Below are 23,503 nucleotides of genomic sequence, written 5' to 3' on the forward strand. Positions count from 1 at the left end.
GGCAAGTGTCTACGTAGCTATAGTGGATCTGTCCGGTATGTTGTGTTCACATAGCATTTCTTTTGGACCAAAGTCTACACCGGATGTCTAAATCAGCGGTCAAAAATACAAGAAAATGGAATTGTTGGTTCAAAAGAATACAGCGGGCTGAATGAACTGGAGGGACTTCTTTACTTCGGTCAAGTCCCACCAGGCTAAGAGGGAATCACAGACTCCGTCCTTCATTCGGTTCGCAAGACACGGGGTCCTCTCTTTTTGGTCGCCCGCTTGCGCTTCTGGCCCCGATCGAAAGCCATGGCGCTACCGTGATCACGGCCCAGGTTGTCCAGATCCTTGACCTTGTAGATACGGATGATCCAGTTTTCACTGGTGAACGCTTCTTCAAGCGTCGAGAGTTGAGGCCCTTCGGCGGGGAGGCGGGAGCCACGAACACGGTCCACGGCCTGGCCGTACTGGAATAGGGAGTTGAAGTTGTGGTAGGACATTTTGTACCTATGGTTCATCGTGAGCACGCGCGCCGAATCATGATGGGCCGATCAGAAGTGGGGGATACTTACATCAAGCTGTTGCGCATGGTAGGGGTAGCCTCGTCGTCCACTCGGTATTCACCGCGCGCGGTGAAGAAGTCCCGTTCCTTGACCTCGTCAGGCCAGATACCCTCGGCGATACGGACCATCCACAGGAACTTGTTGATGTCGTCGCCGGAGTAGCCGAGCAGTCCACCAAAGACCACCAGCACGTAATCAACGTCGTGCTGGCGGAGAATAGGGTAGCTGACTTCCTCACGCGAGCTCATGGCCTTGCCGACAGTGGCAATGTGGGTGTTGTTCCATGTGTTGTTGTCAACGAGGGTCGGGCGGTCCGCCATGCCACCGATCTGATATCCGTAATCCCACCAGGACATGATCTTGGCGTCCTGAGGGGTGTTCTGACGAAGCCAATAGTACGCCTCACGGTAGTCATCGATGATGAACTGGCTACCATCGGGCATCCGGCTTGCTAGAACGACGGATGGCGAGGAGTAGGCATTGGAAGTGACCCAGGTACAGTGGGCGACAAAGAGAAGCAGATAGACGACGACTGAGGACGTAACGATGCCCTTGGACAGGTACGAGCTAATGCCGACGGTTGGGGTTCTTGCGGAGCGGAGACCATCCGAAGCCGCTTCCTCACTGGCCTTCGCCCGCGGGTTAGGTCCGGCGGGAGCAAAGACGTACGTATCCAGGATAGAAGAGAGCACCAGCGCAGCGGCAACACACACGATGGGAGTCAGGGTCAGCATAAGTCGAACCATGACACCGGCGAAGTAACTGGCAAGCACTGAGTAAATGATGACGAAAACGTGCTCGTCCTTGAGGTCGCGGAAACACATGTAGACTCCGGCAGGGAACAGCCAGATCAAGAAGTTGAGATCGAAAAAGAATGCGGGCCAGGCCGTAGGCTGGTGCTCCGACACCGACGCAATGATGGGAATATGAATCTTGGCGTAGCCGGTATCCCACAAAGAGTAGAACCGACCGCTCCACGGGGCGATGACACCGGACACGGTGAGCACGACCAGTCCAACAAAAGCAAGGCCGAAGACGATAATGATCATGGCAGTAAGAAGTCGCTGGAACTGCTTGCCGGGAATAAAGCCGCGCACGAAGTCGGCAAACGCCACAAGCTGAATCAAACCGAAAACACCTGGTCCGGCAGAGTCAGCATGTTTTCCAATCCCTCCTCGAGAACCGACTTACCCAAAGCCGACATGTGGTCACTGTTTCGAATGGGCAGGAATCCGACGAACGGAATCTGCATGCTAGCCAGAGTGCCCAGGGCGTACCACGTAGTATAGCTGATGTAGATGCGGGAGCTGTACCGTCCCATGCAGAGGAGGACGAAGACATGCAACGGGATCAGGTTGGTAATGAAGACATACCCACCCCAAGCCGAAACCATGTAGCCGTAAAAGAGCGCAGTCAATGCGCCCCACATGATCGAGCCATTCTTGACGGCCTTGATCCACAGGAAAAAGGTAAAGACCAGAAGGAAGATCGCAATGGCTTCGTTGTCGTAGCTGCCTGCAACCGATCGGGAGATGTAACCGGGGACAATACCCATAAAAGCCGCGGCAAGAAGACCCGCAGAAGGAGACGTGGACATCTCACAAGTGAGCAGATACATGGCGAATGCCGTGAGACCGGAGAAGGCCGGAGCAAGCAGGACACAGATATTGCGAATGTCGACAGGGATGGTCAGGAAGCGCAGGATATGGTAAATCACTCCACTCGTCACCATGAGACCGGGGTATAGAGTGCCACCAGTGACACGTCCCAGAGGGTGCCATGTTCCTACGCAGATATCATCGATCAGCAAGAATTCCTCGATAGAGCAGGCGGAATCGCGATCGCTTGTTGTCCGAGCTCGGGATTCCATCGTCAACAAAAGGGCCACGTACGGTCATCGAACCAATCCCAGAAGCTATGGAAGCCATGCTGAACGAGGTATTTGGTGGCTCGGAAGTTGAACCAAGGGTCGACTGCACAGGTTGAGAGTTAATGCGGGACATCGAGAAGCAAGAGGAGTATTCGGTGTTGATTCATGCGAGACTCCAGCACGCGGATCAGAGACGGGGACGGTTGATGGACATGGAACATACATTCGTGGATGATACTTTCAAATCCTAGGAAGCAGGAGTTAGCATTCCGATCAATTGAGAGGACGGCAAGTGACCTGAGACAAGGAACACAAGCCACTGCCATCATCAACACTCAGCACATACGGATAACACTGAACAATCGACTGGACACGGCGGCAGCGGCGATAGTCGCCAGGATGATAATCCGCAGCAGGCCGCGGGTGTTCCTGCCGGAGTTGCCCTTTAGAAGGACATCGACGGGCGCTTCGGCCATAATGGCCAGGGGTCCAAAAGAACAAAAGATCAATTGGGAGGAAAGACGGAAGAAGATGGCTCCCGTCGAGTCTTGAACCGTCGAGGAGGGGAGGTGAAACTGAGATCGATGTCGATGGAGGAGCTGCGCAAGGTGGTCTCTTCCGGCCGGCCTTGGCGCCAGGTACCGTAATTACCGCCATGACGGTATTGTCTTGGGGAAACCTCCGCCTCCCCGCACAATCCGACTTGTAGATGCCCTCGTTCAGCCTCTTCGTCTTCTTCATCGTCAACTGATTGTCGAACGCTCGGTCCTTCTCGACTGCCCATCATGGACTCCCCGTTGTCCGCGGAACGCATCACCGCCGTCTTCTCGTCGGCTCGCTCCCCGTCCGAGCTCTACGACACCCTCTCCCAATATGAAGGCGACGCCCTATTACTCTCGTCTTCCAAACAAAGCAATGATCAGAACCTTCTGAGCTTCTTCTATTCGACCTTCTTTTTTGCGCACCTTCTCACGGATCAAATGTACGTTCGGTCGGCTCCTCTTGGTCTACACACTGGTCGAATGACTGACCGTTATCCTCTGGGATAGATACGAAGCTCGCGCGATGACGCAACGAATGCCTCCAAACCTATCCCAACAAGACTCGTCCCTACAGAACTGCTTGGTACTCCTGCGCGCCGTTTGGCAGCGGGAGTATGAACAGGTATACAAGATTCTTAGAGAGCTGCCGTGGTCCGAGCCACTGAAACAAGTGGTAAACAGCTTTGAAAGTCAGTCAGCCTTGCATTCTACAAGTCAAACATCCCTAACAACACTTCTAGCTCATTTCCAGGAAAAAACGCTCAAAGAGGTCAGCGGGGCCTACGAGGCGATTCGACCGGCAGCGGCTGCCAGTTACCTCGGCCTGGACCCAGACTTGGCGGAGAAGGGAGATCCGGCCATTATACAGAAGTTCACAGCCCGTGGATGGACATGGGACGAAAATACTATGCTCCTTCGCCCGAAACCTATCCCCACGGCCCTTGAAACAGACGGCGATCTCCAAAATGGGCTGGACCAGATCATGGCGTTAATCGGCAAGCATGCAGCTTAAAGCGGAGAATAGGTTCCGACACCATGACATCCGATCAAAACCCAGGCTACCATTCTGATGGCGAATCAAGGAGGTACCGGCGCCAACAAAGATGGCTTAATGCCACTGAAGGGATAGGCCCTATTACTCGACAATGGCCCCGATGACCTTACAGATTACAGAGCTACATGTGGGGGAAGGCTGTGATGTTCCAAGGGCGCGCACGGGACAAAGAGTTCAGCAACGACACGGCAGCATACAACAGAATCACTTGCTCTTCTGGTCCAACTGTAGTGTACAGATGCACGGCAGCCCAGGGTATGTACAAGACTCGGAGAGAATCTCTAAACGAAGTAAAAAGCAAAAAAGAAAAAGAAAAAACATCATTCCTTTCGCTCGCAAGGACACGACTCGGGGAAATTAGACCAAACAATAATACATAATCGGGATGACCCCGAACCATCTTTCTTTCTTGTACCCTAGGAGGTACGATCTTCGTACCTAAAGAAAAGCCGTACCATCTTTCTTCTCATGTTGCACCTTCGATCGTATACTCTAGTTCTCTCCGGCCTTCAGTTTCAGGTATGCTTCCAGGTCGAACCGGCTGTCCTCGGGATCCGTGATGACTATAATATGAGGGAGTACCAGTTAGTGTCGGAGCGCAGACGACGCCGCCTTGTCCGGATACGCCGGCGGCATTGAATCAGATGCGATCGAAAGATCACCGTGACCTACCTCCGCCGTTCTGTGCCTTGGACTCCTGGGGTGCCGTCTTCTTCTTCCATTCCGCCTTGGCCTGTTCGATCAGGCGCTCCTGGCGAGCGTATTCCCGATCGGCGTCGGCACGCTTAGCGCTGGAGGTGATCGAGGACTGGTGGTAGAAACCATAGACGAGGCCGGCTACGAGAGCCGAATAGCGCAGGACCTACGTGGTGGGTAGGAGGAGCATGTCAGTCACCTATCAAGGGACCACTATCGAAACGGGGGGGGGTCCATGCGGACACTCACATTGACACCTTGGGTGGAGGCCATTTTGAGAAAACCCTGGACTCCGGAGCGGCAATCGAAGAAGACGAGGGAATTGGGAAGTGAAGGGGCCGGAACAGGGAATCGAGGGTCAATGGCTGGCAATCGGGATGCTCAGAAGCTTGTCGAGACGAAGTTCCTGTCGCGAGTTTTTCCGGCCGGCCCTCCTGTGCTTATGTCATCCGCCGACCCGGAATTTGGGGCGGGACGGGGAAGGCCAGCGCCGACGGGGTAAATAAAGAAGACCTTCTCTCCCTTCCCGAGCTTCCCCCCACCGCACCATGGCTTCCATGCAGCAGCGAAAGGCCGAGATCCTGGCCAAACGGGCCAAACTCGCTGAACTCAAGCGCCAGCGGGAGCTGCGCCAGAAGGAGTTCTCCCAAACGCGCGCCAACACGGGGGATGCGTCTGAGGTACGGAACCGCTCGAATGTCCTGCCCGTGCAGGCCACCGTTGCTAACCCCCGGCTCTCTGTAGATCGTGTCGCCTGTTCCCAGCCGGTCTGATAGCAGAGCAGAGCTCGATGACCTGATTTCCCGTCTCGTGGATCGGCCCGGGTCGGCCTCCGTGAGCCACGCCGACGGCCCCTCGCGAAAAGGAAGCCGACCTAATTCCGTGCTGAGTGCCAGTCAACTCAGCGGCGATAACACCGAAGCGTTCAGCCCGCCTACGCGACCCGTTTCTCAATCAATTGCGGTCCAGACGGTCGGAGCCGAGCCCTATCCGTCCGGCCCTGAAGCGCCGCCGCCCCCTGAACCTAAACCGGAGATCGTCACCTACAGCAAAGGTGTGCAGACGGATGACTTGAAGCAGTATCCGCAAGATGCTTCGGCGGCAGAGTCGGAAGAGGAGGATCTCCAGGACCCCGCGGGTTCTGGCAAACGGCTGAGCAAAAAAGAGCGCGAGCGGGACGAGGAGATTCGCAAGAAGCTTCGTAAGGAGATCGAGGATGAAATCCAGGCCACCCAGCAACAACCCCAAGAGAACGTCGCTTCTGAAGCCTCTCATTTGCGTTATCCCTTGCGCATGCTTGAGGAGGACGAACTCAAGGCTGTCACTTCTTCCGACGATTTCCTGGACTTTGTGGAGCGGTCCGCAAAGGTCATCGAGCGAGCGCTGGACGAAGAATACGACGTACTAGCAGACTACGAGCTTGGGGGGGTCGATGGCGAGCTGGAGGATGATGATGAACATGGGAAGAAAAGGAGAGGCATCAAAGAAGTTTGCCAGTTCTGGGATGAGCGATGGAGTAAGAAACGTATGATCAGCGACATCAGCTTCTCTCCAAAGGTAAGTCGCCGCTATAGCCCAACCAACGCATATATACACTCGAGTGTGCGTGTCTAATCCTCCGCGTGTAGTTTCCAGAGCTTGTTCTAGCTGCATACACCAAAAACCCTTCTGCGCCCCATGAGCCAGACGGTCTGGTCCAGGTTTGGAACCAACATCTCCACTCTCGGCCGGAGTACGTTTTTCATTCTACCTCCGATATTCTGGCCGCCAAGTTCTCCCCCTTTCACCCCAATCTCATTGTTGGTGGCTCTTACTCCGGCCAAGTCTTGCTCTGGGATACCCGATCGTCACGCGCTGGCGGAGGTGCACCAGTACAAAAGACACCGTTGACCGGGTCTGGACACACCCATCCGGTCTACAGCATCTCAATTATCGGCACACAGAATGCCCACAATATCTTGACAGCGTCCACCGACGGTGTGGTTTGCGGCTGGACAGTTGACATGCTTTCCCAGCCTCAGGAATACCTCGAGCTGTCCACACCGCCACCCTCAAAAACCGAAGACCTCGCGCCCACCACCATGTCATTCCCGCAATCTGATCCGACGTTCTTTATTGTAGGTACAGAAGAAGGAGGCATCTATCCATGCCATCGGTATGATCGAGCAGGCGCAAAGGCGGGTACAGACCACCGTCTCGCCTACCGCGGCCACGCGGCCCCCATCATGTCAACCGCTTTCCACCCGGCCCGCGGGCCCGTCGATCTCGGCGACTTGATGCTGAGCTCGAGCTTGGACTGGAGCGTTAAACTGTGGCGTGTCCGCCCACCGGCGACGACTGCGCCCGCCACTTCGGCTACTGCGCAGGTTGTCACGCCCATCCTCGATATCAACCGGGAAGATGTGGTGTACGACGCACGGTGGTCTCCTCATCGCCCGGGGGTGTTCTCTCTCGTCGATGGTGCTGGGCACCTCGAGGTCTGGGATCTCTACACGGACAGCGAGGTCCCGGTCGTGCGAACGTCACCCTCCAAGGGCCGCGGGGGAATTCTGACGCAGAGTCTCAACAAGGTTGCATGGGAGGAACGTGAAGGCAAGCGTATCGCCACTGGCGGTCTAGACGGTGTCGTCACGGTCTTCGAAGTCGGAAAGGGTCTCAGTGGTACTCCTGAGGATGTACCGGCCGAGGAGTGGGCGGGAATGAAGCGGTTGGTTGGGAAGTTGGAGCAGAATGATCGAATGAACTGAATTAGCCCGAGGTACTACCGGGACCTTCGTACTCGATTCAATTCTGCTCCAGTATGTATCAACAATTTTTTGAGTGGCGCCTTTATTTAACTTATCATATACCCCGTGGGCACCTCGTTGATGTGTGTATGCATTTATGTAGTGCAAGCAAGACCTAGCAGACAGAAAATGTTGTTCTCCCGATATACTTAGTTTACCCATATCAGCCACTTGATGTTCTCGCAGAACGCAAGCTGCGCCTGCACATGGTCAACGACGATTCTGTCAGTGGCAGAGCGATTCGATCGATGATCTACTGCAGATTCTGCCGGTGTATTACTCTGACTATGCGATGTACTCTTGACCAAAAACACTGGCGATAATGATCTATCGAATGGCCTCAATAATACCCTCACCACCTCCCGGGGCTTGGTGGAAAGCTATATCCTTCAACCCCACTGAAGTCAGGAGCTCACGCCATTGCTTCTCCGTTCGCTCGAAGGCGGCCACCTGAACCATCATCATGATGCTTATGCAGGCCGTGGGAAGATCGCAATCTCGATCGGGGATGATCTGCTCGTTAATGATAAGACGGGAATACCCTGGCTCCATGGATTCGACAATATTGCTTAGGATGATACGGGCCTGGTCATCGGGCCAGTCATGCAAAATCCAGTGCATGTAATATGCTCGTGCCCCTGTGTCATAGAATAATAGTCAGTTGCAGGGATTCGGGGCCAGTGAAATAGTAGACGCGTGAACCGGCTAGCAAATAAACATACCTTTCACCGGCTGCGGCGTGAAAAAGTCATGAGCCATCAGTTCTGTCCGTTGAGGCGGATCCGCAATGCTCGAGATGACCTGGGGCAGGTCCTGTAGAACCAGACGTCCGGGGAGATCTGCAAATTTTTGGTTCAATGCATGCAAATAGTGGCCTTCACCACCGCCAACATCCACCAGCAACACGTCATCTGCGCGTTCGCTTCGGAAGTCTTTCACAATGGTGCCTTGCAGGTCAAACCAGTCAATCCAATTCGGAGTCGCTTGCTGCTTCAGGGTCATCCACTGTTGGAAATCCTTGGCCGGCTCTGGGTTCTGGCCTAGCCAGTCGAAATAGCTGAGCTCTGTGTTCAAGCCCAATTGGAAAGGCGTGTCCTTAGCAGAGCTGGGATATTGGTTGTTGTTCTTACGGAAGAATGCCGGGGCACTGGTGGTACAGAAATGGCCCACATCGAAACTGAGAATTGGAGAGTCAACACAAACACATCTATGAGAATATCGACAGGAACTTACCAGACTCTGGTTGTGGCTTCGATAGTGGGGTCTGCCATGACCATTGTGAGGGGGGATGGCCTGTATGTTTGGACATCGTCCTCGAGCGCATACCCAGCGGCTGTGAGCAGTCGCATGATCTGATCTTCGGCTATTGTCAGTATACAAGGCGATCTACAACAGGAAGAGGTATAGACAGCGAAGATCTTGGAGGATCGACAAGATCTGAGTGGGACCATGGTTCTTCACGGGCATTGGAGTAGTACGAGTTCACCTGCATGGGGAGGTGGGCATGTGCAAAGGGGTCTAGACATACCGACGAGAATCACGCTGCCCCCAGACTTTTCCGCGATTTGCTGCGATGTTGTCCCTTGACTGGGGTTGCTGGCAATCATCTTGAATGCCTCCAATTGGACACCCATACGGAGGGCCATGGGCAATGCGCAATTCTTGTGACAGTTCGCATCATCAGCTATATTTTCTGGGGTTTCAATCGAAAGCAGGTGTCTCTCCAACGTACCAGAGCGACATCTTGGATCACCGTTTCCGGTGGAGGCACCAAAGCACTCAATAAACCTCGGGCCGCCTTGATGGCGTTGGAACGAGTGGCATTGCCGATGCTTTCCTGGTTGGATTGCACGGATTGTGTCAAAGCCGCGATCTGCAACTCAAGGGATGAAGTGCCGGTGGCACTTTGATCTTCACTCATATTTGGAGACAACCCGGGAAAGTATAGTACTGTCAAATGCCGACCAAGAGGCGAAAAGAGAAGAGAAGAAAAGGTTGTTTGGAAAGGCCAGCTGAGATCAACAGGTTATTATCTAAAGGGGAATCCAGCACAGCCAGGACAGGCACCTGTGGAGAGCTCAACCACATAATTCGCAAGCGCCGTTAGTCCGGATTCCGGACTGCCCGGTGGTGCTTTCACTTTCACAGGAATTGGGATACTGGAAAATTGAGCGCTGAAGAACATGGACTATGGTTGGTTGAAGGCCGGTCCAGCATGTGGAGAGCAGCGGAGATTATCAGGCGCATTTCGCTGCGAACCAAAGATCGCAGCCCCATCCACTTCATCGTGAGCCGTGGTCCTGAAGCTGGACTTTTAACCGTGACATTATGTAATTATCGTGGCCAGCAGCTGCGGAGGCCCAGAAAATTCATAAGGATGGGATTTCCTGCCTCCTCGGTGTCTGTGTGTCAGATCCCTGTACTCCGGGGAAGATGAGCGATCAGAATGTCGATGTTTCTTACTGCGGTGACTCGCTCATGGGCGTGGCCATTGCCATTGCGGTTGTGCAGATCTTGATCGTAGTGGCTCGATTCTACACACGATACATGCAGAGAGTGGCATGCGCTCTGGATGACTATCTGATCGTGCCCGCCTTGGTAGGGATAATCCCAGCGCTTGATGCTTTGACTGCAGCTCATTCTTTTCGTGTGTGCAGGTGGCAAGTCTTGGGCAATCGGCCTTGTATATTGTTTGTATGTGACATGCCAATTGCCACGCGAATCGAGTACTAACTGTCATTCAGTGCTCAAGGTAGCGGGTCTGGGGTACCATATGGAATATGTCATGCAGACGCCCCAAAAATTGGTCTCCTTAGAGAAGGTTGCTTCTACATGGTCCCTCGAACCAGTCGCATCGCTGACAATCGCACAGGGACTGTATGCAAACCAAATACTTGATTTTCCGTTCACCGTGACGCCGGCAAAGATTTCAATCCTCTTGTTTTACATTCGCATCTTCAACACCTTCAAGTCCCGAATGTTCGCCTACGCCGTTGGGCTGATCGTCATGGGCCACGGAATCGGTGTTTTCTTTGCCGCCATATTCCAGTGTTCGCCCGTTGCATATACCTGGGATAAGACGATCCAAGGAGGAACCTGTTTTGACCAGCAGGCGTTTTACCGATACGTCTCGCCCCCGAACATCCTGACCGACGTCGTGATACTCGTGATGCCTATGCCGTTTGTCTGGAGACTCCATACTCGGATGGGACAGAAACTAGCCTTGACAGCGGTCTTTTTACTCGGAGGATTGTGAGTGTGTCCTCGATAGAGAATCATCGTGTTTTCTCAGACTGACCAAACCACCAGGGGCACCGTGGCGAGTATTTTGCGCATGACCATCTTTTTCCAAGAGAATGCCATGACCGATCCAACCTGTATGTCACTTCGGACAATCCCGTAGGACCATGCATTGCGATAGCTAACCGTCACCACAGGGGCATCGGTCAACCTAGGGATCTGGACTGTTCTGGAGGGAGGGATTATCATCATTGCCGCGTGTCTGCCTTCCATCTGGCCATTGATCGTACGGATCTTGCCCCGTCAGCTGATGAGCAAGCATTCGTCCAAGCCCAAAAACCAACAGCGACATCGGTACACGACCAGTCAACACAAGACCAAAGGAGTCGTTGGATTTGCACGACTGGGTGACAGCGCCGAGACCGATAAATGGCCTCTGGACACGAATCCATCGCTGGAAAGTCAAACTGTGACACCGGATGATCATCCAGAGAGCATCTCTATGCGAAGCATGGAACATCGAGAGACATGATTCAACGGGCTTTTCTGCTCTTTTCGTCTACAAGCCCCGATTCAACAAGGACTAGACTACATCAAAACACACGATTTTAGTGCCGTGGGATCCACACTTTTCTAGCAACACATGGCGGCGTATCGAGACTAGTACTACTGTACTCCGTACTCCGTAGGGGCATCTCCACTCACTAATCACCACACTCGGGATACTACTGAAAGCCTGAAACGCTCTCAATCCAGTCCAACATTCAAATTAAGCGAAGAGTGTGCGATAAGGAAGAATGTGCCAAGAAACAGTTGGACCCATCTGAGATAAGATCGAGACGATGCGAATGGCGAGATCGAAATGTCCCATAGATACTGTCGGACCTGCAAGGGGCCGATGCGGGCCCCGTCGCTGAATTGTGGAAGCGAGCCACAACCGAGGATAAAAGTTCATCTATCTTACTTTGGGCTTGCGAGTCAGGGCTCCAGTCTTTCAGCTGCCTTTGATCCGGAATTGCCATGGCAGACCCACCTCGATCGCGATCAAGTGGATCCTGCCACGCCATTCCGGAGAACGATGGGACAGATGGATACTGGAAGAGACATTGCGTTCATGAGGCCAGAAGCATTACGATTTCATTTACTTTCAAATCCTTTCCACGCGCCTCACGGATTTCTATCCCGGCAGTTGCAACTCTACGCCACCACGGCATTCAATAGGTGTATCGAAAGCCGACCTGCAGAACGGAAACCTAGTCAGTGTCGAATGCCAACGTTCCCTAGATGATGAGACTCCACATACCGTGCTCTGGGAAGCCTGTGCATTACGGTCATATCTTCTATTGCAGATATAGAAACAGATAGTGAACACCCCGACGATGGCAATCATAAGAACATGCGATCTGCACCGAACCGTTAGTCCATTTAGTCCATAGCCGTTCACTCCTAGAGCTCTTGGAAGTCGCGATACTTACCCAACCGACACCCAAACTGCCGTTGCATACTGCGGCGCCTCCTGCTGTCGCACGATGTAGCTGCCCGCCACGCCGCCCAGGCCGTTGCAAGCCGACACAGCGGCCGCCGTGGTGGCTCGTTTCCACTGCCCGACCACGTTGTTGGCCATGAACGCATTCAATGCAGCCCAGTTGGAGATGTATGCGCCGGTAGCCAGGAAGGTCCCGATGTACCGCACCGTGACCTGGCCCGAGGCCGGCAGACCAAACATCAAAAACCCGGCCACCAGGCAAAGCGCATTGAAGACGATCAAAGGACCGCGCTTGCCATACGTGTCGCCAATGAAGGAGGTGAACAGAACGGGCACAACGGACCAGTAATACGGCTGGTTGAGAACGGTCAACGATCCATTTTTAGAACGGGAGAAGGCAGGAGGAACAAGACGCCAACACGACCTACCGGCGTGGAAAGTAGAATTGATTCGTTGCTGGAGAACCCCATTCCGGATTGCAAGATAATCGGGAGAAAGTAGCTCAGCGCTGTCGACACCAGATTCAGGAGAAAGAACATGCAGGCGAACCCGTACAGTTTAGGATCGAGGAAATGGACGGCGATCTTGCGCCAGGAAAAGGGCTCCAGCACGACGTCGCCACGGTCCATCTGGATACGCCGCACAGCGATTCGCGTCTCCGTTGTGGACAGGAAGTAGAAGCTTCTGTCGGCCTTCTCGGGAAAGTCAACCATCCACCAGTAGGTCAGGGCACCAAGAACGCAGGTGGTCAGCCCCTGCACAAGATACATCCAGCGCCATCCCGTCAGCCCGGCGCGCCCATCCAGCAGGTTCAGCGCGTAATTCACGATATTGCCGGTGGCCAGCACGGTGACCTCGCCTGACTGGAGGAAGGCAAACCGAAGCTGCTGCTCGCGCCGAGTATACCAGGTGCTAATGAGGTAGGTCAGACCCGGGTAGATACCGGACATAGCTATGCCGAGGAGGACGCGCAGGACAACCAGCTGCTGCCAGGTGTGGATGAACGCCGTGCACAGGGTGATCAGGCCGAAACAGACGGTGATGGCCGAGAACCAGACCCGAGGACCGGCCCAGCGCACGGCGATCGTGGACGGGAGTTGGAAGACCACGCTGGCGATGGTGAAGATAAAGATGGAGACCGAGTAGCGCGTGCCTTGGAGATCGAGATCCTTCAGCATGCTGGTCACCGAGGCTGACGAGAGAATGCCCGAGTCGAGCAGGTTGAGGCTGCACAAAATCCCCGCGATTGTACAGAGTCGCAGATCAGCTTTCCATCGGACCCTCTTCTCCAGCTCCTTCAACTCTTCCGGAAGAAATTCCTCCTGGCCATCTGCATCTGTCTGGCCGGGCTGCACACCAGGCTCGTCAGCCATGATGGCCGTGAGATGAGGGGGTTTTTCCGTCATGGTAGAAAAGGTAGCAATGAGTTCCCCTGGTGTTTGTTTTCTTAATTTCCTCACACTTTCTCTCTCCCCGGTTTGAGTGCAATCAATCCATGGCGCGGTCGGAAGACGTGACGAAGAACCGACGTGTCGGTCTTTTTTGGCAAGAAATGGAAACTCGCCGAAGTCGCGATAACGACTAGTGACGATCTAGTCCAGCCATGCATGGTTTCCCCCGCCCGGCCGAGATTTCTTCACAGGGTCACATTCATGATTATTGGTTCGACCCGGTCCGGCAGATCGCCCCTGATCCTTGCTCATCCTCGGTCTTTCTGGCAATGAACAACCAGCTCGGTTCTCTCCGTTCGGTTCGTATTTATTCCCCGCGACATCTCACCGCAGTTGCTGCGCCTGCTGGTTCTGCTGGCTCTGTCCTGCCATCTGTGCTGCCAGCAAGGTAGTCAGTCCCTGGGAGACCAGGAACATCTTGGTTTATGTGATGATGAGATCTTGTGTGAAGGTCTGTCTCTGTCGATTGAGGTTCCATGGCCTTCGAGTCAGAGTTAACCGTGCCTAGTGAGATGGCATGGGGACAGCGACGAATGCAGTCCGGACATTGGAGCGATCTCCGAGATATATACTGTGAGCATGGGCAGTTAGTATACTGCGTACTACGAACTGCTTAGTCCGATGTCGATCGACCGCATGGCTGTGCAAGTGGACTTGATGACAAGACCCGTCAATTCTACCAACCAACGGACACACTCTGTATCCCCAGTGGATTCCATTATTCATCCTCCAACAGCCCTGTTGGTGAACGAAGGCAACAAGATTTCCCGGTCTCTACTCCAGACTAATGCGACTTGCTTACCGTCTGGCAAGCCAAGAACGGACACGGTGGAGATTTCCAGAAAAGACTCCAATCCCTAGATCTACCGCATGGTTCCATGTCGTCACAATCCCCAGATCTACTCTGCGCTGCTGGAGTCCATGCCGGCTGATGACATGGGAGACGCGTTGCTGCGGTGTGCCAAGTGTCGGGAGAATTGATGACCATGAGTTCTGTCTTTCAGATCACATCTGCCAAGCCTCGTACCAGACGTTGCTGACATCGTGGAGTCCCAGCATTTGCACTTGGCACGCTCGCGCTCGTCCTATCTCCGAGAATGACCACGGTCCGTTCGGATTCAGCGGCTCAGCCCACGCTCATTCCAGGTGGCTGTGCGATCGGTTCCCTCCGTGGAGATGATCACATCGGTGGATGTGTGTAGTTGTCATGTTCTCTCGAAACTTTAGCGTGCAGAAGACTAGGTTATGCCCAGGACCGATGACGACGACGACGAATTATTGCATGCACGTACATACCGTCTTCATTTATTTTATTTTTTTGCCTTGTTCAAGAGCTGGACCCGATCATTCAACGCCTGCTCCAACGGATCCAACGGAGGAATTTATCAGTCCTGCTCGTGCGACAGACGATGGTTATAAATACGGAGTACGCCTTGGGTGATCAGCCTGCTTCGGCCCCATGAACTACTCCGTAATTAAACCCCTGATCTAATACCAAGACGGGCCCTACGGAGTACTTAAAACGGCCCTCCCCTAGAGTTTTAAACAATCAATCATCTGGGATGAAGATACGCAATCTACTGGCTGCTTCAGCTGCACTTTTAACATGGACTTCCGGTGTGACAGGTGAGTGTACATTATTGTCTGCCCGTTGCGGATGGCCCGGCTAACCGACGGCTCTGATGTCATTCAGCGCGTCTTGCCGAGACTCCGTTTCGCCTGGTCAACTCTACATCCCATCCAACCTTTCCCGACTCTGGCTCGTCGCCGCATTTTAATATCACTGCCGATATCGAAGGGAGCAATACTTCATTGGCCTTTGTGCTAGAAACAAATCGAGAATTTACCGCGAAAGATGCCTACGTTCAGTATATAAATGTACATGGAAACATCCGGGATGTTGAACCATGGACACAGTCGACGTATCATGTTACGAAAGGGTCCGTATGGATGCGGTCTGCGGGCAGACCGTGGGCGACAGTCGGTTGGGCAAGGCTCATCGTGTTGGAAGATACGGCCAAGCCATTGTTCGAGGGGACGTTCGCTATCTCATCGAAACAATACAAGATCCAACTTGAGCAGGACCAGCAGACAGGCCACATGCTGGTCCATCAAGCTTCGGCGCCCTCCGTATCAGGCCACGACGACTCCTCACTCCAGCAATCGTGCATCTCCCCGTCGATAGCTTCCTTGGACCGTCGACAGATTGGGTGGGATGATGACTCGGAGGACATGAGCCTGGCAGACACGATCGGAAGCACGTCCGGCTGTCCTACATCTCGACAAATCGCGTATATTGGGGTGGTGACGGACTGTACTTACTCGGCAGAGTTCAATTCCACCAATGCGGTGCGGCGGAACATCATCAACGTGGTCAACACCGCGTCGGTGGTGTTTGAGAACAGCTTCAACGTTTCGCTTGGGCTCCGAAACGTCACGATCAGCGATACCGAGTGTCCCGACAGCGTCTCCGGCTCCTCGCAGTGGAACGCGCCTTGCTCCAGCGGCGACTTGAGCTGGCGCCTGGACCGTTTTTCATCCTGGCGAAGCTCGATCGATGATGACAATGCATACTGGTCGCTGCTGACGGGGTGCCCAAACACCGGCGCCGTGGGGATCTCCTGGGTTGGAGAGTTGTGCAACTCGGGCGCCTCGGGGTACCGCGCTACTACGCCCGGAGCCAATGTGATCGCCCGATCTCAGAGCGAGTGGCAGGTGTTTGCGTACGTAACCCCTCTTTCTTCTGTATTATGATGCAAAATGACTGACTTGCATGTAACCATCCAGACACGAATCGGCTCACACGTTCGGCGCCGTTCATGACTGCGACTCCAGCACCTGTCGGTCGGGCGCGGACGATGACTCGCAGTGCTGTCCTCTTTCCACATCCACCTGCGACGCAGATGGGGAATACATCATGAACCCGTCGTCGAACCGGGGCATGACCCGATTCTCCCCATGCACCATCGGGAACATTTGCTCGCGATTCGGGTCCCGCCGGACGAATACCCAGTGTCTCGTGAGTGCGCGCGACGCCGACGAGGGCGGCAACGTAACCAGTGTGCCCGATGGCCAATGTGGCAATGGCATCGTCGAGGCGGGAGAGGCGTGCGATTGCGGAGGGGATGCATGCAACGAGCGCGATGCCCAGTGCTGCGACAGCATGACGTGTCAGTGGCGAGGCGGGGAGGAATGTGCGCAGTCTCGGGCCGGCGACGGCGACGGAGATGATGACGGGACCCGATCGTGGGTGAAGGAGCATCAGCCGTTGGTGATCGGGCTGAGCGCCGGAATTGGGGGCGCACTGGTGCTGTCGGTAATCGTGGCGATCATCGCGTGTCTGTGGCGACGGCGCAAGCCGCGGAAATTAAGCGAAAGCAGCTGAATTGAGTCGATGAAGAATCATCCGTTCCCTGAGGAGGTGGTTGTAGCTGCAGTTGTAGATGCTATCCAGGGGATGGTTCGTAGATAATAGGAGATACGGCGATACGGGGCGGCGGAGGGGAAACGGCATGAAAGCAACCCCGCAACTTTGCTCGGACGAAGGGAGCAAAGCGTTGCATTTGTACAGATGGCCTGTTGCTGCAAATTATTAAGGGGTCATGGCACGCTGCAGGCGCAACGCCGTCGCTCTGGGTCTGTCGCTCTCGTCAACGTGGGATTTCTTCGGTTGACCCTGACGTTCCATTCATTTTCACCGCCGACACTGGCTTCGATAAGGTCCCGGATTTCTTCAGCATCAACATCGTTTTGTTGACTGGCCCTCAGCTGCAACGTCTCTCTGCCACCCTGCGTTAATCCCCCGCTTTCACGATGGTCGAACTCATCCCTCCCCCCGATCCCAGAGAGCTGCTCCCTCCGCTATTGGCGTGTCTCCCCACGGCCTTCGTATCGCCTCGTCCTCCCCCGGCTCTTCTATCGCTGCTTTCGCCCATCCTCCGTCAACGAGTGCAAGTCTTCAGCTCCGTCTCCGCATCGCCGACCGAATCATGGCTGCAGTTGCTGTGCTGGAATGAAGGGAAAGCCGAACGTCTTCAGGCACTGGTGGACGGCACAAACTTTGAGCCCCATCCCGTCTCCGGCGAAATTGAGTTACCCGGGGAGATCCCCGTGACGTACAAGCGGATCGACGAGGAAACCCTCCAGTCTCGAATGCTCCTGGACGACTACAGTCTAAGAGTTCTGTATCTGTGGTGTCCCACCGACGTGGAAGGTGGAGGACCCGGATGGCGAGTCGCAGAGCTGCTTCCCCAGGAAGGCGAGTCCGAGGATGATCGGGAGTGGTCGATTTCCATAGGGGAGGCCAATGCGCGGGCAAAGGAGCAGGTGCTGGAGGATGCCCTGAAGTCCGCCGAGAAGCACGAACAAGCCGCTGCTCGGCCTGCGCAAGAGGCAGAAGAAGAAGACGACGACGATGACGATTACTGGGCGCAGTACGACGCAACGCCGGGCAGAACTCCGTCGGTCAAAACGCCTGCTCCCAACTCGCAACGTGAGACCTCCGAGGCGGCATACTTCTCTCGGTATGCCGAAGTGCAACCGGCGATGGACAACCATGACCCGGAGGAGCAACAACCGCCGGGATCATCTTCTTTGAATGGGGACATACTCGCTAGCCTTCTTCAGCGCCAGATCAACGACTCGGAGACGGAGGAACCGGCGCCTCGCAACGAGGGCTTAAACGGGCACAGCGCCATGCCATTAAACCACCCTCGACCCTCGTCCATCTCGTCTGGAAGCTCCGACGCCGTCGCCAAGTTGGAAAGGGAGGCGGCAAGCCAGTCCGCGTGCGAAGTGGGAGTCAAGCAACATATCGGCTCCAATATCAAGAGCTTGTTCCGTCTGGCGAAAGCTACGGGGATCTCTCGAGCGGAGTTCCAATCTCTTGTGACAACTGAACTAGATCTTTTGGAGGTCACCGATCGGGACTGAAGTCCGGAATTGGTCTGCTTTGCTTTATTTGCTTTTTTTTTTGGTGATTTTCTTTTTCCCCAAGCTGCATCGTCAAATTGATGGCTCTATACCTGTACATACTGGCATTGGGGGCCGTTGGGAGCGTCAGGAGTTGATTTACCGCATCTATTGCCTTTGGCTGGGTTTTTCTTATTTTTGAATAGTCCTTTGTCCATAGAAATTGAAGCCAACCAAGGCATCTTTGCTTGACCATGAATGAGCTCTCCTGTTCACATGTTCGGATGCTCGGACCCACGCCTTCTTCCGTTCCGCGTGTTTGGCCGGAGACACGCAATCTGGCCCCATCACCGTTGTCTTTCTCTCCCTCTCCCCGTCTCCGAGAAAAAAAGACACGACTCTCCTTTTCTATCATGTTCTTGTCGTAATTACCGTGAGTGGTTCTGCTGCGTTTCTTTTATTTTGGTTTGGCTGGAACTGCGAATGCTGACCCCTTACCGCGACCTCCCTCCAGTACTTTTAGCTGGTATCTCCAATCGTTATCCAATCTTTACCCGCTACCATGTCTTCGTCTCCTTCGCCCTCTCTCCGTAAGAGAGGCGGAAAGAAGGAGGCTTCTCCTGCGCCGTTGGACGGCGGTGCCTCTCCTTTGTCTAGATCCGCAACCCCCAAGCCTCAGTCAGAATGGGATTATCGGCTGGCCATAACCGTTCTGACCGTGCTGGCATTCATCACCCGATTCTATAAGATCTCATACCCCGCGGAGGTGGTGTTCGATGAAGTCCACTTCGGCAAGGTAAGACCTGGGATATTCCGAGCCAGCTCGTGCTCTGGGAGACATTGCCTCTAACGCGGTCTGTTTAGTTCGCATCCTATTACCTACAACGCACCTATTTCTTCGATGTTCATCCCCCGTTCGGCAAGCTCCTCTTCGCTTTCATGGGCTGGCTGGTTGGCTATGACGGTCACTTCCTGTTCGACAACATCGGCGACTCGTACGTCGAGCACAATGTCCCCTATGTGGCTCTCCGTGCCATGCCCGCAACTCTCGGCGCCCTGACCGTCCCGGTGGTGTTCTTGATCATGTGGGAGTCTGGATATTCGCTGCCTGCCTGTGTTCTGTCTGCCGGGCTTGTCCTGTTCGACAACGCGCACATCGGTGAAGATCGACTCATCCTCCTGGATGCCTCTTTGGTCCTTACGATGGCACTCAGCATTCTCTGCTACGTGCGCTTCTACAAGCTGCGCCATGAGGCGTTCGGGCGAAAGTGGTGGAAGTGGCTCCTGATGACCGGTGTTTCCCTTAGCTGCGTCATCTCCACCAAGTACGTCGGCGTGTTCACTTTCGTCACCATCGGAGCTGCCGTGTTGGTCGACTTGTGGAATTTGTTGGACATCCGACGTGCCAACGGTGCCTTGAGCATGGTCGAGTGGACCAAGCACTTTGTGGCCCGTGGTTTCGCTCTCATCGTGGTCCCCTTCTTCTTCTACCTGTTCTGGTTCCAGGTTCATTTCGCCATTCTCACTCGCTCCGGTCCTGGCGATGACTTCATGACCCCGGCTTTCCAGGAAACCCTCAGCGACAATGTCCTGTCTGCCCAGTCGATCAACATTCAATACCACGACGCCATCACCATCAAGCACAAGGACACCAAGGTGCTCCTGCACAGTCACTGGGATACCTATCCCCTCCGCTATGACGATGGCCGTATCTCTAGCCAGGGCCAACAGGTGACCGGATACCCCTACAACGACACCAACAACCAGTGGGAGATCATCCCGACGGTTCCCTTGGAGGACAACGAGGGCGAGGGCCACAACGTCCACAACGGCGATATTGTCCAGCTCCGTCACTTGGGCACCGACACCGTTCTCCTGACGCACGACGTTGCCTCTCCGTACTACCCGACCAACCAGGAATTTACCACCGTCTCCCAGGAGGTGGCCAATGGCGACCGACGCAACGACACTTTATTCGAAATCAAGATCGAAAATGGCAAGTCCCGACAGGAGTTCCGCACCCTTTCCAGCCACTTCAAATTGATCCATGTTCCCACGCGGGTGGCGATGTGGACTCACACTACTCCCTTGCCCGAGTGGGGATTCAAACAGGCGGAGATCAACGGCAACAAGAACGTTCTTCAGAGCAGCAACCTGTGGTTTGTCGACTCCATCGAGTCGCTGGAAGAAGGCAGCCCTCGTACGCAGAAGGAAGAGCGCAAAGTGAAGCAGCTGCCCTTTTTCCGGAAATACCTGGAACTCCAGCGGGCGATGTTCTTCCATAACAACGCTCTGACCAGTAGCCACCCTTACGCCAGCGAGCCCTTCCAGTGGCCCTTCCTCTTGCGCGGTGTCAGCTTCTGGACCAAGAACGATACTCGGGAGCAGATCTACTTCTTGGGTAACCCCATCGGATGGTGGATTTCCAGCAGTCTGTTGGCGGTGTTTGCCGGCGTCATTGGTGCGGATCAGCTGTCCCTTCGTCGTGGAGTGGATGCCGTTGAAGAAAGTGAGTACCGACTTGAATCGTCTGTCCCTTGCGTTCACGAAACTAACGGAATTAATCTTTTAGTCTGGGGCGCTGGAGCACGATCCCGCCTGTACAACAGCACTGGCTTCCTGTTCCTCTGCTGGGCCGCTCACTACTTCCCCTTCTGGCTGATGGGCCGTCAGCGTTTCTTGCACCACTACCTGCCCGCCCACCTCGCCTCGGCCATGGTGACGGGAGCGCTGGTTGAGTTTATCTTCAACCTCCAGCCCGTCTCGGTCGGAGGCTCGACCGATGGCGAAGATGACCCTTCGGGCAAGGCCAAGGCCTCCACTTCTCTAGGCCGCTTCGTTACCGCCAAGGAGCGCATGGGCACCAAGTCCTTCGTTGCAGGCTGGATTGCCACCTTGGTCATCCTCGGATTCACCTTCTGGGGATTCTGTTTCTACGCCCCCTTGACCTACGGCACCCCCGGGTTGGATGTCGACGGCGTGAATGCACGCAGATGGCTGGGCTACGACCTGCATTTCGCCAAATAAACGCTTCCACCACCCGGTTGGCAGAGCGCAACCACAAAATCACCCAGGAAATCCTCTACCGGCCTTCCCTCGGGCGTAGGCGCTCACCCGCCATGTAGATTATATTCGTGTTATGAGCAGGTCTTCCTTCTTTGGCCTAAATTTATTATGTTGGCTGGTGGGTATTTGAAGGGCGTCGTCGATAATGCACCTAGGCTGCATCGGTCTACAATCCCGACAAGAACGGGATTTGGTTTTTTTTCAAAAATTCCCGATTGCCATCAAATGGAGTTTTGGTTGGAATTGGATTGTTCAAGTGGTCTGGAGCGACGATCCGTCTTTCTTCTAATATCTTCTTGTCTCTTCTGTTGCTTCTTATTTTGTTTTGGTAACCATGTTTCTATTTTAAAAGACCCAAAATAGCGTTGTTTTGCAGATTCAATCAGATTTTTGACCGATAGCTAGACTTTTTACAACTTTTCGAGTAGAACGGCTTGAGGATGTCGCACCTAATTTTCGTTTGGTAAACCGATGCGAATAAATACATTGTACACTGCTATTTAACCAGAGAAAAAAAGAAAGAAAAAACACAAATTAACGCCCGACAGGAGTATCATATATCATAACAAAACCCAAACACAAGAGAACAAAGTCTAAGACAAATCCCTTTTTGATCACTTAGGTTTAGAACGCCATCCTCTTGCCGATTTCACTCTCCCACCCGCGGGTCCTCTCGAACCCGTTCGACGCGGTCTGGTAGTCCATCATGGCCTGGTACACCTCCTCCTGGCTGGTCAGGACGAAAGGGCCGTACTGCACGACTTTCTGGTCCAGCGGCTGGCCGGCCACCAGCAAGAAGCGCGACTCGGACTCGGCGTTGTCGGGTACCGACGCCTCGACGTAGTCGCCGGGCTGGTCGAAGACGACGTTGTGGAACTCCTTGACCAGCTGGGTGGAGTCGTTGGAGCCGAACACTGTGGTGCCGGCGAGGGTGTAGGCGAAGGCATTCCAGCCCTGCGGCAGGGGCTGGGCGATGCGGCCGCCGGGGCGGATGGTGACGTCGAGCAGCCAGACCGGGGTGTAGGCGAGGTCGCGCACGGAGTCGACGCCGTGCGACTGGCCGGAGATGACCTTGACCTCGACGCGGCCGTCGTCGACGCGGGCGGCGGGGATCTCGGCGGCGCGCAGGTCGCGGTAGCGCGGCTCGCACATCTTCAGGTGCTTGGGCAGGTCGACCCACAGCTGCATGCCGACGTTGGGGGAGCCGTCGGGGTTCTCGTGCGGCATCTCGGCGTGCATGATGCCGCGGCCGGCGGTCATGAACTGCAGGTCGCCGGGCCCGATGGTGCCCTTGTTGCCGGCGAAGTCCTCGTGGTCAACGCCGCCGGAGAGCAGGTAGGTGATGGTCTCCTGGCCGCGGTGCGGGTGGTCGGGGAAGCCGGCGCCGCGGCCGATGGTGAAGTGGTCCAGCATCAGGAAGGGGCTGAAGTTGCGCAGCTTGGCGGTGCCGATGGAGCGGCGGACCCGTGCGCCGGCGCCCTCGGCCTGCTCGATGGCCAGGAAGACCTGGCGGATTGCGCGGGGGACGGCCATATCAGTGACGGGGACCACGACGGGCGGTGGGTAGAGGTCGATGGACGGAAGGTCGTTGATGGTGATGGTCGTGGGGGGTTGCAGGTGTAGACGCTGCAGCAGCTTGGAGACTAGAGGCTGGAGGTTGTCCGAGTAGTGTGGAGTAGATCTATAAGTATAGAAGAGTGGAAGGAGGATAGCTGTGATGCCGATGAAAAAAGACAGAAAGGGCCTCATGGACGCGACGGACGGCTCTTTATACCCGTGCGGAATGGCAGCGAGAACTTGGTAGAAAAGACTCGAGCCATTGGGCGAGGTTTTGTCACGTCTTATAATTTCTC

The 23,503-nt window shown here is 54.8% G+C and overlaps 11 protein-coding genes across 11 annotated transcripts; 6 read left to right on the forward strand and 5 right to left on the reverse strand.

The window, feature by feature from the left end:
• Nucleotides 1-44: 44 nt before the first annotated feature.
• Nucleotides 45-2,977, reverse strand: P170DRAFT_391065 (dolichyl-diphosphooligosaccharide--protein glycosyltransferase subunit STT3). The gene is made up of 6 exons (XM_024845931.1): nucleotides 2,765-2,977; nucleotides 2,642-2,665; nucleotides 2,441-2,521; nucleotides 1,740-2,333; nucleotides 558-1,686; nucleotides 45-492 (listed from the first exon to the last, which is right to left on the reverse strand). The coding sequence occupies exons 1-6, from the start codon at nucleotides 2,892-2,894 to the stop codon at nucleotides 222-224; spliced, it is 2,229 nt and encodes a 742-aa protein (XP_024700042.1). The 5' UTR covers nucleotides 2,895-2,977; the 3' UTR covers nucleotides 45-221.
• A 490-nt stretch (nucleotides 2,978-3,467) lies between these two features.
• P170DRAFT_439993 (CSN8/PSMD8/EIF3K family protein) lies at nucleotides 3,468-4,391 on the forward strand. Its single transcript, XM_024849966.1, has 2 exons — nucleotides 3,468-3,649; nucleotides 3,701-4,391. The coding sequence occupies exons 1-2, from the start codon at nucleotides 3,484-3,486 to the stop codon at nucleotides 3,970-3,972; spliced, it is 438 nt and encodes a 145-aa protein (XP_024700043.1). The 5' UTR covers nucleotides 3,468-3,483; the 3' UTR covers nucleotides 3,973-4,391.
• On the reverse strand, nucleotides 4,181-5,161 carry P170DRAFT_415445 (ATP synthase subunit e). Its single transcript, XM_024847063.1, has 3 exons — nucleotides 4,960-5,161; nucleotides 4,687-4,876; nucleotides 4,181-4,577 (listed from the first exon to the last, which is right to left on the reverse strand). The coding sequence occupies exons 1-3, from the start codon at nucleotides 4,981-4,983 to the stop codon at nucleotides 4,507-4,509; spliced, it is 285 nt and encodes a 94-aa protein (XP_024700044.1). The 5' UTR covers nucleotides 4,984-5,161; the 3' UTR covers nucleotides 4,181-4,506.
• An 83-nt stretch (nucleotides 5,162-5,244) lies between these two features.
• P170DRAFT_415448 (putative dynein intermediate chain) lies at nucleotides 5,245-7,622 on the forward strand. The gene is made up of 3 exons (XM_024847064.1): nucleotides 5,245-5,390; nucleotides 5,455-6,267; nucleotides 6,339-7,622. Exons 1-3 carry the CDS (start codon nucleotides 5,259-5,261, stop codon nucleotides 7,455-7,457), a joined length of 2,064 nt encoding a protein of 687 aa, XP_024700045.1. The 5' UTR covers nucleotides 5,245-5,258; the 3' UTR covers nucleotides 7,458-7,622.
• Nucleotides 7,623-7,823: 201 nt separating this feature from the next.
• On the reverse strand, nucleotides 7,824-9,417 carry P170DRAFT_449848 (sterigmatocystin 8-O-methyltransferase precursor; the record flags this gene model as incomplete). Its single annotated transcript, XM_024851073.1, has 5 exons — nucleotides 7,824-8,134; nucleotides 8,219-8,673; nucleotides 8,730-8,853; nucleotides 9,025-9,157; nucleotides 9,229-9,417. The coding sequence occupies 5 exons, from the start codon at nucleotides 9,415-9,417 to the stop codon at nucleotides 7,824-7,826; spliced, it is 1,212 nt and encodes a 403-aa protein (XP_024700046.1).
• A 512-nt stretch (nucleotides 9,418-9,929) lies between these two features.
• P170DRAFT_479293 (uncharacterized protein) lies at nucleotides 9,930-11,268 on the forward strand (the record flags this gene model as incomplete). Its single annotated transcript, XM_024853655.1, has 6 exons — nucleotides 9,930-10,094; nucleotides 10,154-10,190; nucleotides 10,241-10,317; nucleotides 10,369-10,748; nucleotides 10,806-10,873; nucleotides 10,934-11,268. The coding sequence occupies 6 exons, from the start codon at nucleotides 9,930-9,932 to the stop codon at nucleotides 11,266-11,268; spliced, it is 1,062 nt and encodes a 353-aa protein (XP_024700047.1).
• A 431-nt stretch (nucleotides 11,269-11,699) lies between these two features.
• Nucleotides 11,700-14,110, reverse strand: P170DRAFT_439995 (putative MFS transporter). Its single transcript, XM_024849967.1, has 4 exons — nucleotides 12,651-14,110; nucleotides 12,212-12,576; nucleotides 12,040-12,139; nucleotides 11,700-11,974 (listed from the first exon to the last, which is right to left on the reverse strand). Exons 1-4 carry the CDS (start codon nucleotides 13,626-13,628, stop codon nucleotides 11,951-11,953), a joined length of 1,467 nt encoding a protein of 488 aa, XP_024700048.1. The 5' UTR covers nucleotides 13,629-14,110; the 3' UTR covers nucleotides 11,700-11,950.
• A 1,125-nt stretch (nucleotides 14,111-15,235) lies between these two features.
• Nucleotides 15,236-17,058, forward strand: P170DRAFT_479295 (zincin; the record flags this gene model as incomplete). The annotated part of the gene is made up of 3 exons (XM_024853656.1): nucleotides 15,236-15,299; nucleotides 15,367-16,396; nucleotides 16,461-17,058. The coding sequence occupies 3 exons, from the start codon at nucleotides 15,236-15,238 to the stop codon at nucleotides 17,056-17,058; spliced, it is 1,692 nt and encodes a 563-aa protein (XP_024700049.1).
• Nucleotides 17,059-17,486: 428 nt separating this feature from the next.
• P170DRAFT_479296 (uncharacterized protein) lies at nucleotides 17,487-18,605 on the forward strand (the record flags this gene model as incomplete). Its single annotated transcript, XM_024853657.1, has 1 exon — nucleotides 17,487-18,605. The coding sequence occupies one exon, from the start codon at nucleotides 17,487-17,489 to the stop codon at nucleotides 18,603-18,605; it is 1,119 nt and encodes a 372-aa protein (XP_024700050.1).
• Nucleotides 18,606-18,957: 352 nt separating this feature from the next.
• On the forward strand, nucleotides 18,958-22,051 carry pmt4 (dolichyl-phosphate-mannose-protein mannosyltransferase). Its single transcript, XM_024855033.1, has 4 exons — nucleotides 18,958-19,017; nucleotides 19,099-19,380; nucleotides 19,449-21,093; nucleotides 21,157-22,051. The coding sequence occupies exons 2-4, from the start codon at nucleotides 19,147-19,149 to the stop codon at nucleotides 21,609-21,611; spliced, it is 2,334 nt and encodes a 777-aa protein (XP_024700051.1). The 5' UTR covers nucleotides 18,958-19,017; nucleotides 19,099-19,146; the 3' UTR covers nucleotides 21,612-22,051.
• Nucleotides 22,052-22,191: 140 nt separating this feature from the next.
• On the reverse strand, nucleotides 22,192-23,498 carry P170DRAFT_439998 (pirin family protein). The gene has a single exon (XM_024849968.1). It carries the CDS (start codon nucleotides 23,397-23,399, stop codon nucleotides 22,275-22,277), a length of 1,125 nt encoding a protein of 374 aa, XP_024700052.1. The 5' UTR covers nucleotides 23,400-23,498; the 3' UTR covers nucleotides 22,192-22,274.
• Between the last annotated feature and the right edge of the window lie 5 nt (nucleotides 23,499-23,503).

The sequence above is a fragment of the Aspergillus steynii genome (assembly GCF_002849105.1).
Source record: "Aspergillus steynii IBT 23096 chromosome Unknown P170scaffold_8, whole genome shotgun sequence".
NCBI lineage: Eukaryota > Fungi > Ascomycota > Eurotiomycetes > Eurotiales > Aspergillaceae > Aspergillus > Aspergillus steynii.

Excerpts from the sequence above, each read along its gene's own strand:
- P170DRAFT_391065 (XM_024845931.1), bottom strand. The coding sequence starts at position 2,894 with ATGGCCGAAGCGCCCGTCGATGTCCTTCTAAAGGGCAACTCCGGCAGG. Across the intron at positions 2,334-2,440 it reads CTGGGATTGGTTCGATGACC|GAACATGGCACCCTCTGGGA; the intron begins GTACGTGGCCCT and ends ATATCTGCGTAG. Across the intron at positions 1,687-1,739 it reads TGACCACATGTCGGCTTTGG|GTGTTTTCGGTTTGATTCAG; the intron begins GTAAGTCGGTTC and ends CTGCCGGACCAG.
- P170DRAFT_415448 (XM_024847064.1), top strand. The coding sequence starts at position 5,259 with ATGGCTTCCATGCAGCAGCGAAAGGCCGAGATCCTGGCCAAACGGGCC. Across the intron at positions 5,391-5,454 it reads ACACGGGGGATGCGTCTGAG|ATCGTGTCGCCTGTTCCCAG; the intron begins GTACGGAACCGC and ends GGCTCTCTGTAG. Across the intron at positions 6,268-6,338 it reads ACATCAGCTTCTCTCCAAAG|TTTCCAGAGCTTGTTCTAGC; the intron begins GTAAGTCGCCGC and ends CTCCGCGTGTAG.
- P170DRAFT_415445 (XM_024847063.1), bottom strand. The coding sequence starts at position 4,983 with ATGGCCTCCACCCAAGGTGTCAAT. Across the intron at positions 4,877-4,959 it reads CCTCCACCCAAGGTGTCAAT|GTCCTGCGCTATTCGGCTCT; the intron begins GTGAGTGTCCGC and ends CCCACCACGTAG. Across the intron at positions 4,578-4,686 it reads CAAGGCACAGAACGGCGGAG|TCATCACGGATCCCGAGGAC; the intron begins GTAGGTCACGGT and ends CTCATATTATAG.
- P170DRAFT_439998 (XM_024849968.1), bottom strand. The coding sequence starts at position 23,399 with ATGAGGCCCTTTCTGTCTTTTTTCATCGGCATCACAGCTATCCTCCTT.
- P170DRAFT_439993 (XM_024849966.1), top strand. The coding sequence starts at position 3,484 with ATGACGCAACGAATGCCTCCAAACCTATCCCAACAAGACTCGTCCCTA. Across the intron at positions 3,650-3,700 it reads AGTGGTAAACAGCTTTGAAA|CTCATTTCCAGGAAAAAACG; the intron begins GTCAGTCAGCCT and ends CAACACTTCTAG.
- P170DRAFT_439995 (XM_024849967.1), bottom strand. The coding sequence starts at position 13,628 with ATGACGGAAAAACCCCCTCATCTCACGGCCATCATGGCTGACGAGCCT. Across the intron at positions 12,140-12,211 it reads GCAGTTTGGGTGTCGGTTGG|ATCGCATGTTCTTATGATTG; the intron begins GTAAGTATCGCG and ends GGTTCGGTGCAG. Across the intron at positions 11,975-12,039 it reads CACAGGCTTCCCAGAGCACG|GTCGGCTTTCGATACACCTA; the intron begins GTATGTGGAGTC and ends TCCGTTCTGCAG.
- pmt4 (XM_024855033.1), top strand. The coding sequence starts at position 19,147 with ATGTCTTCGTCTCCTTCGCCCTCTCTCCGTAAGAGAGGCGGAAAGAAG. Across the intron at positions 19,381-19,448 it reads ATGAAGTCCACTTCGGCAAG|TTCGCATCCTATTACCTACA; the intron begins GTAAGACCTGGG and ends CGGTCTGTTTAG. Across the intron at positions 21,094-21,156 it reads AGTGGATGCCGTTGAAGAAA|TCTGGGGCGCTGGAGCACGA; the intron begins GTGAGTACCGAC and ends TTAATCTTTTAG.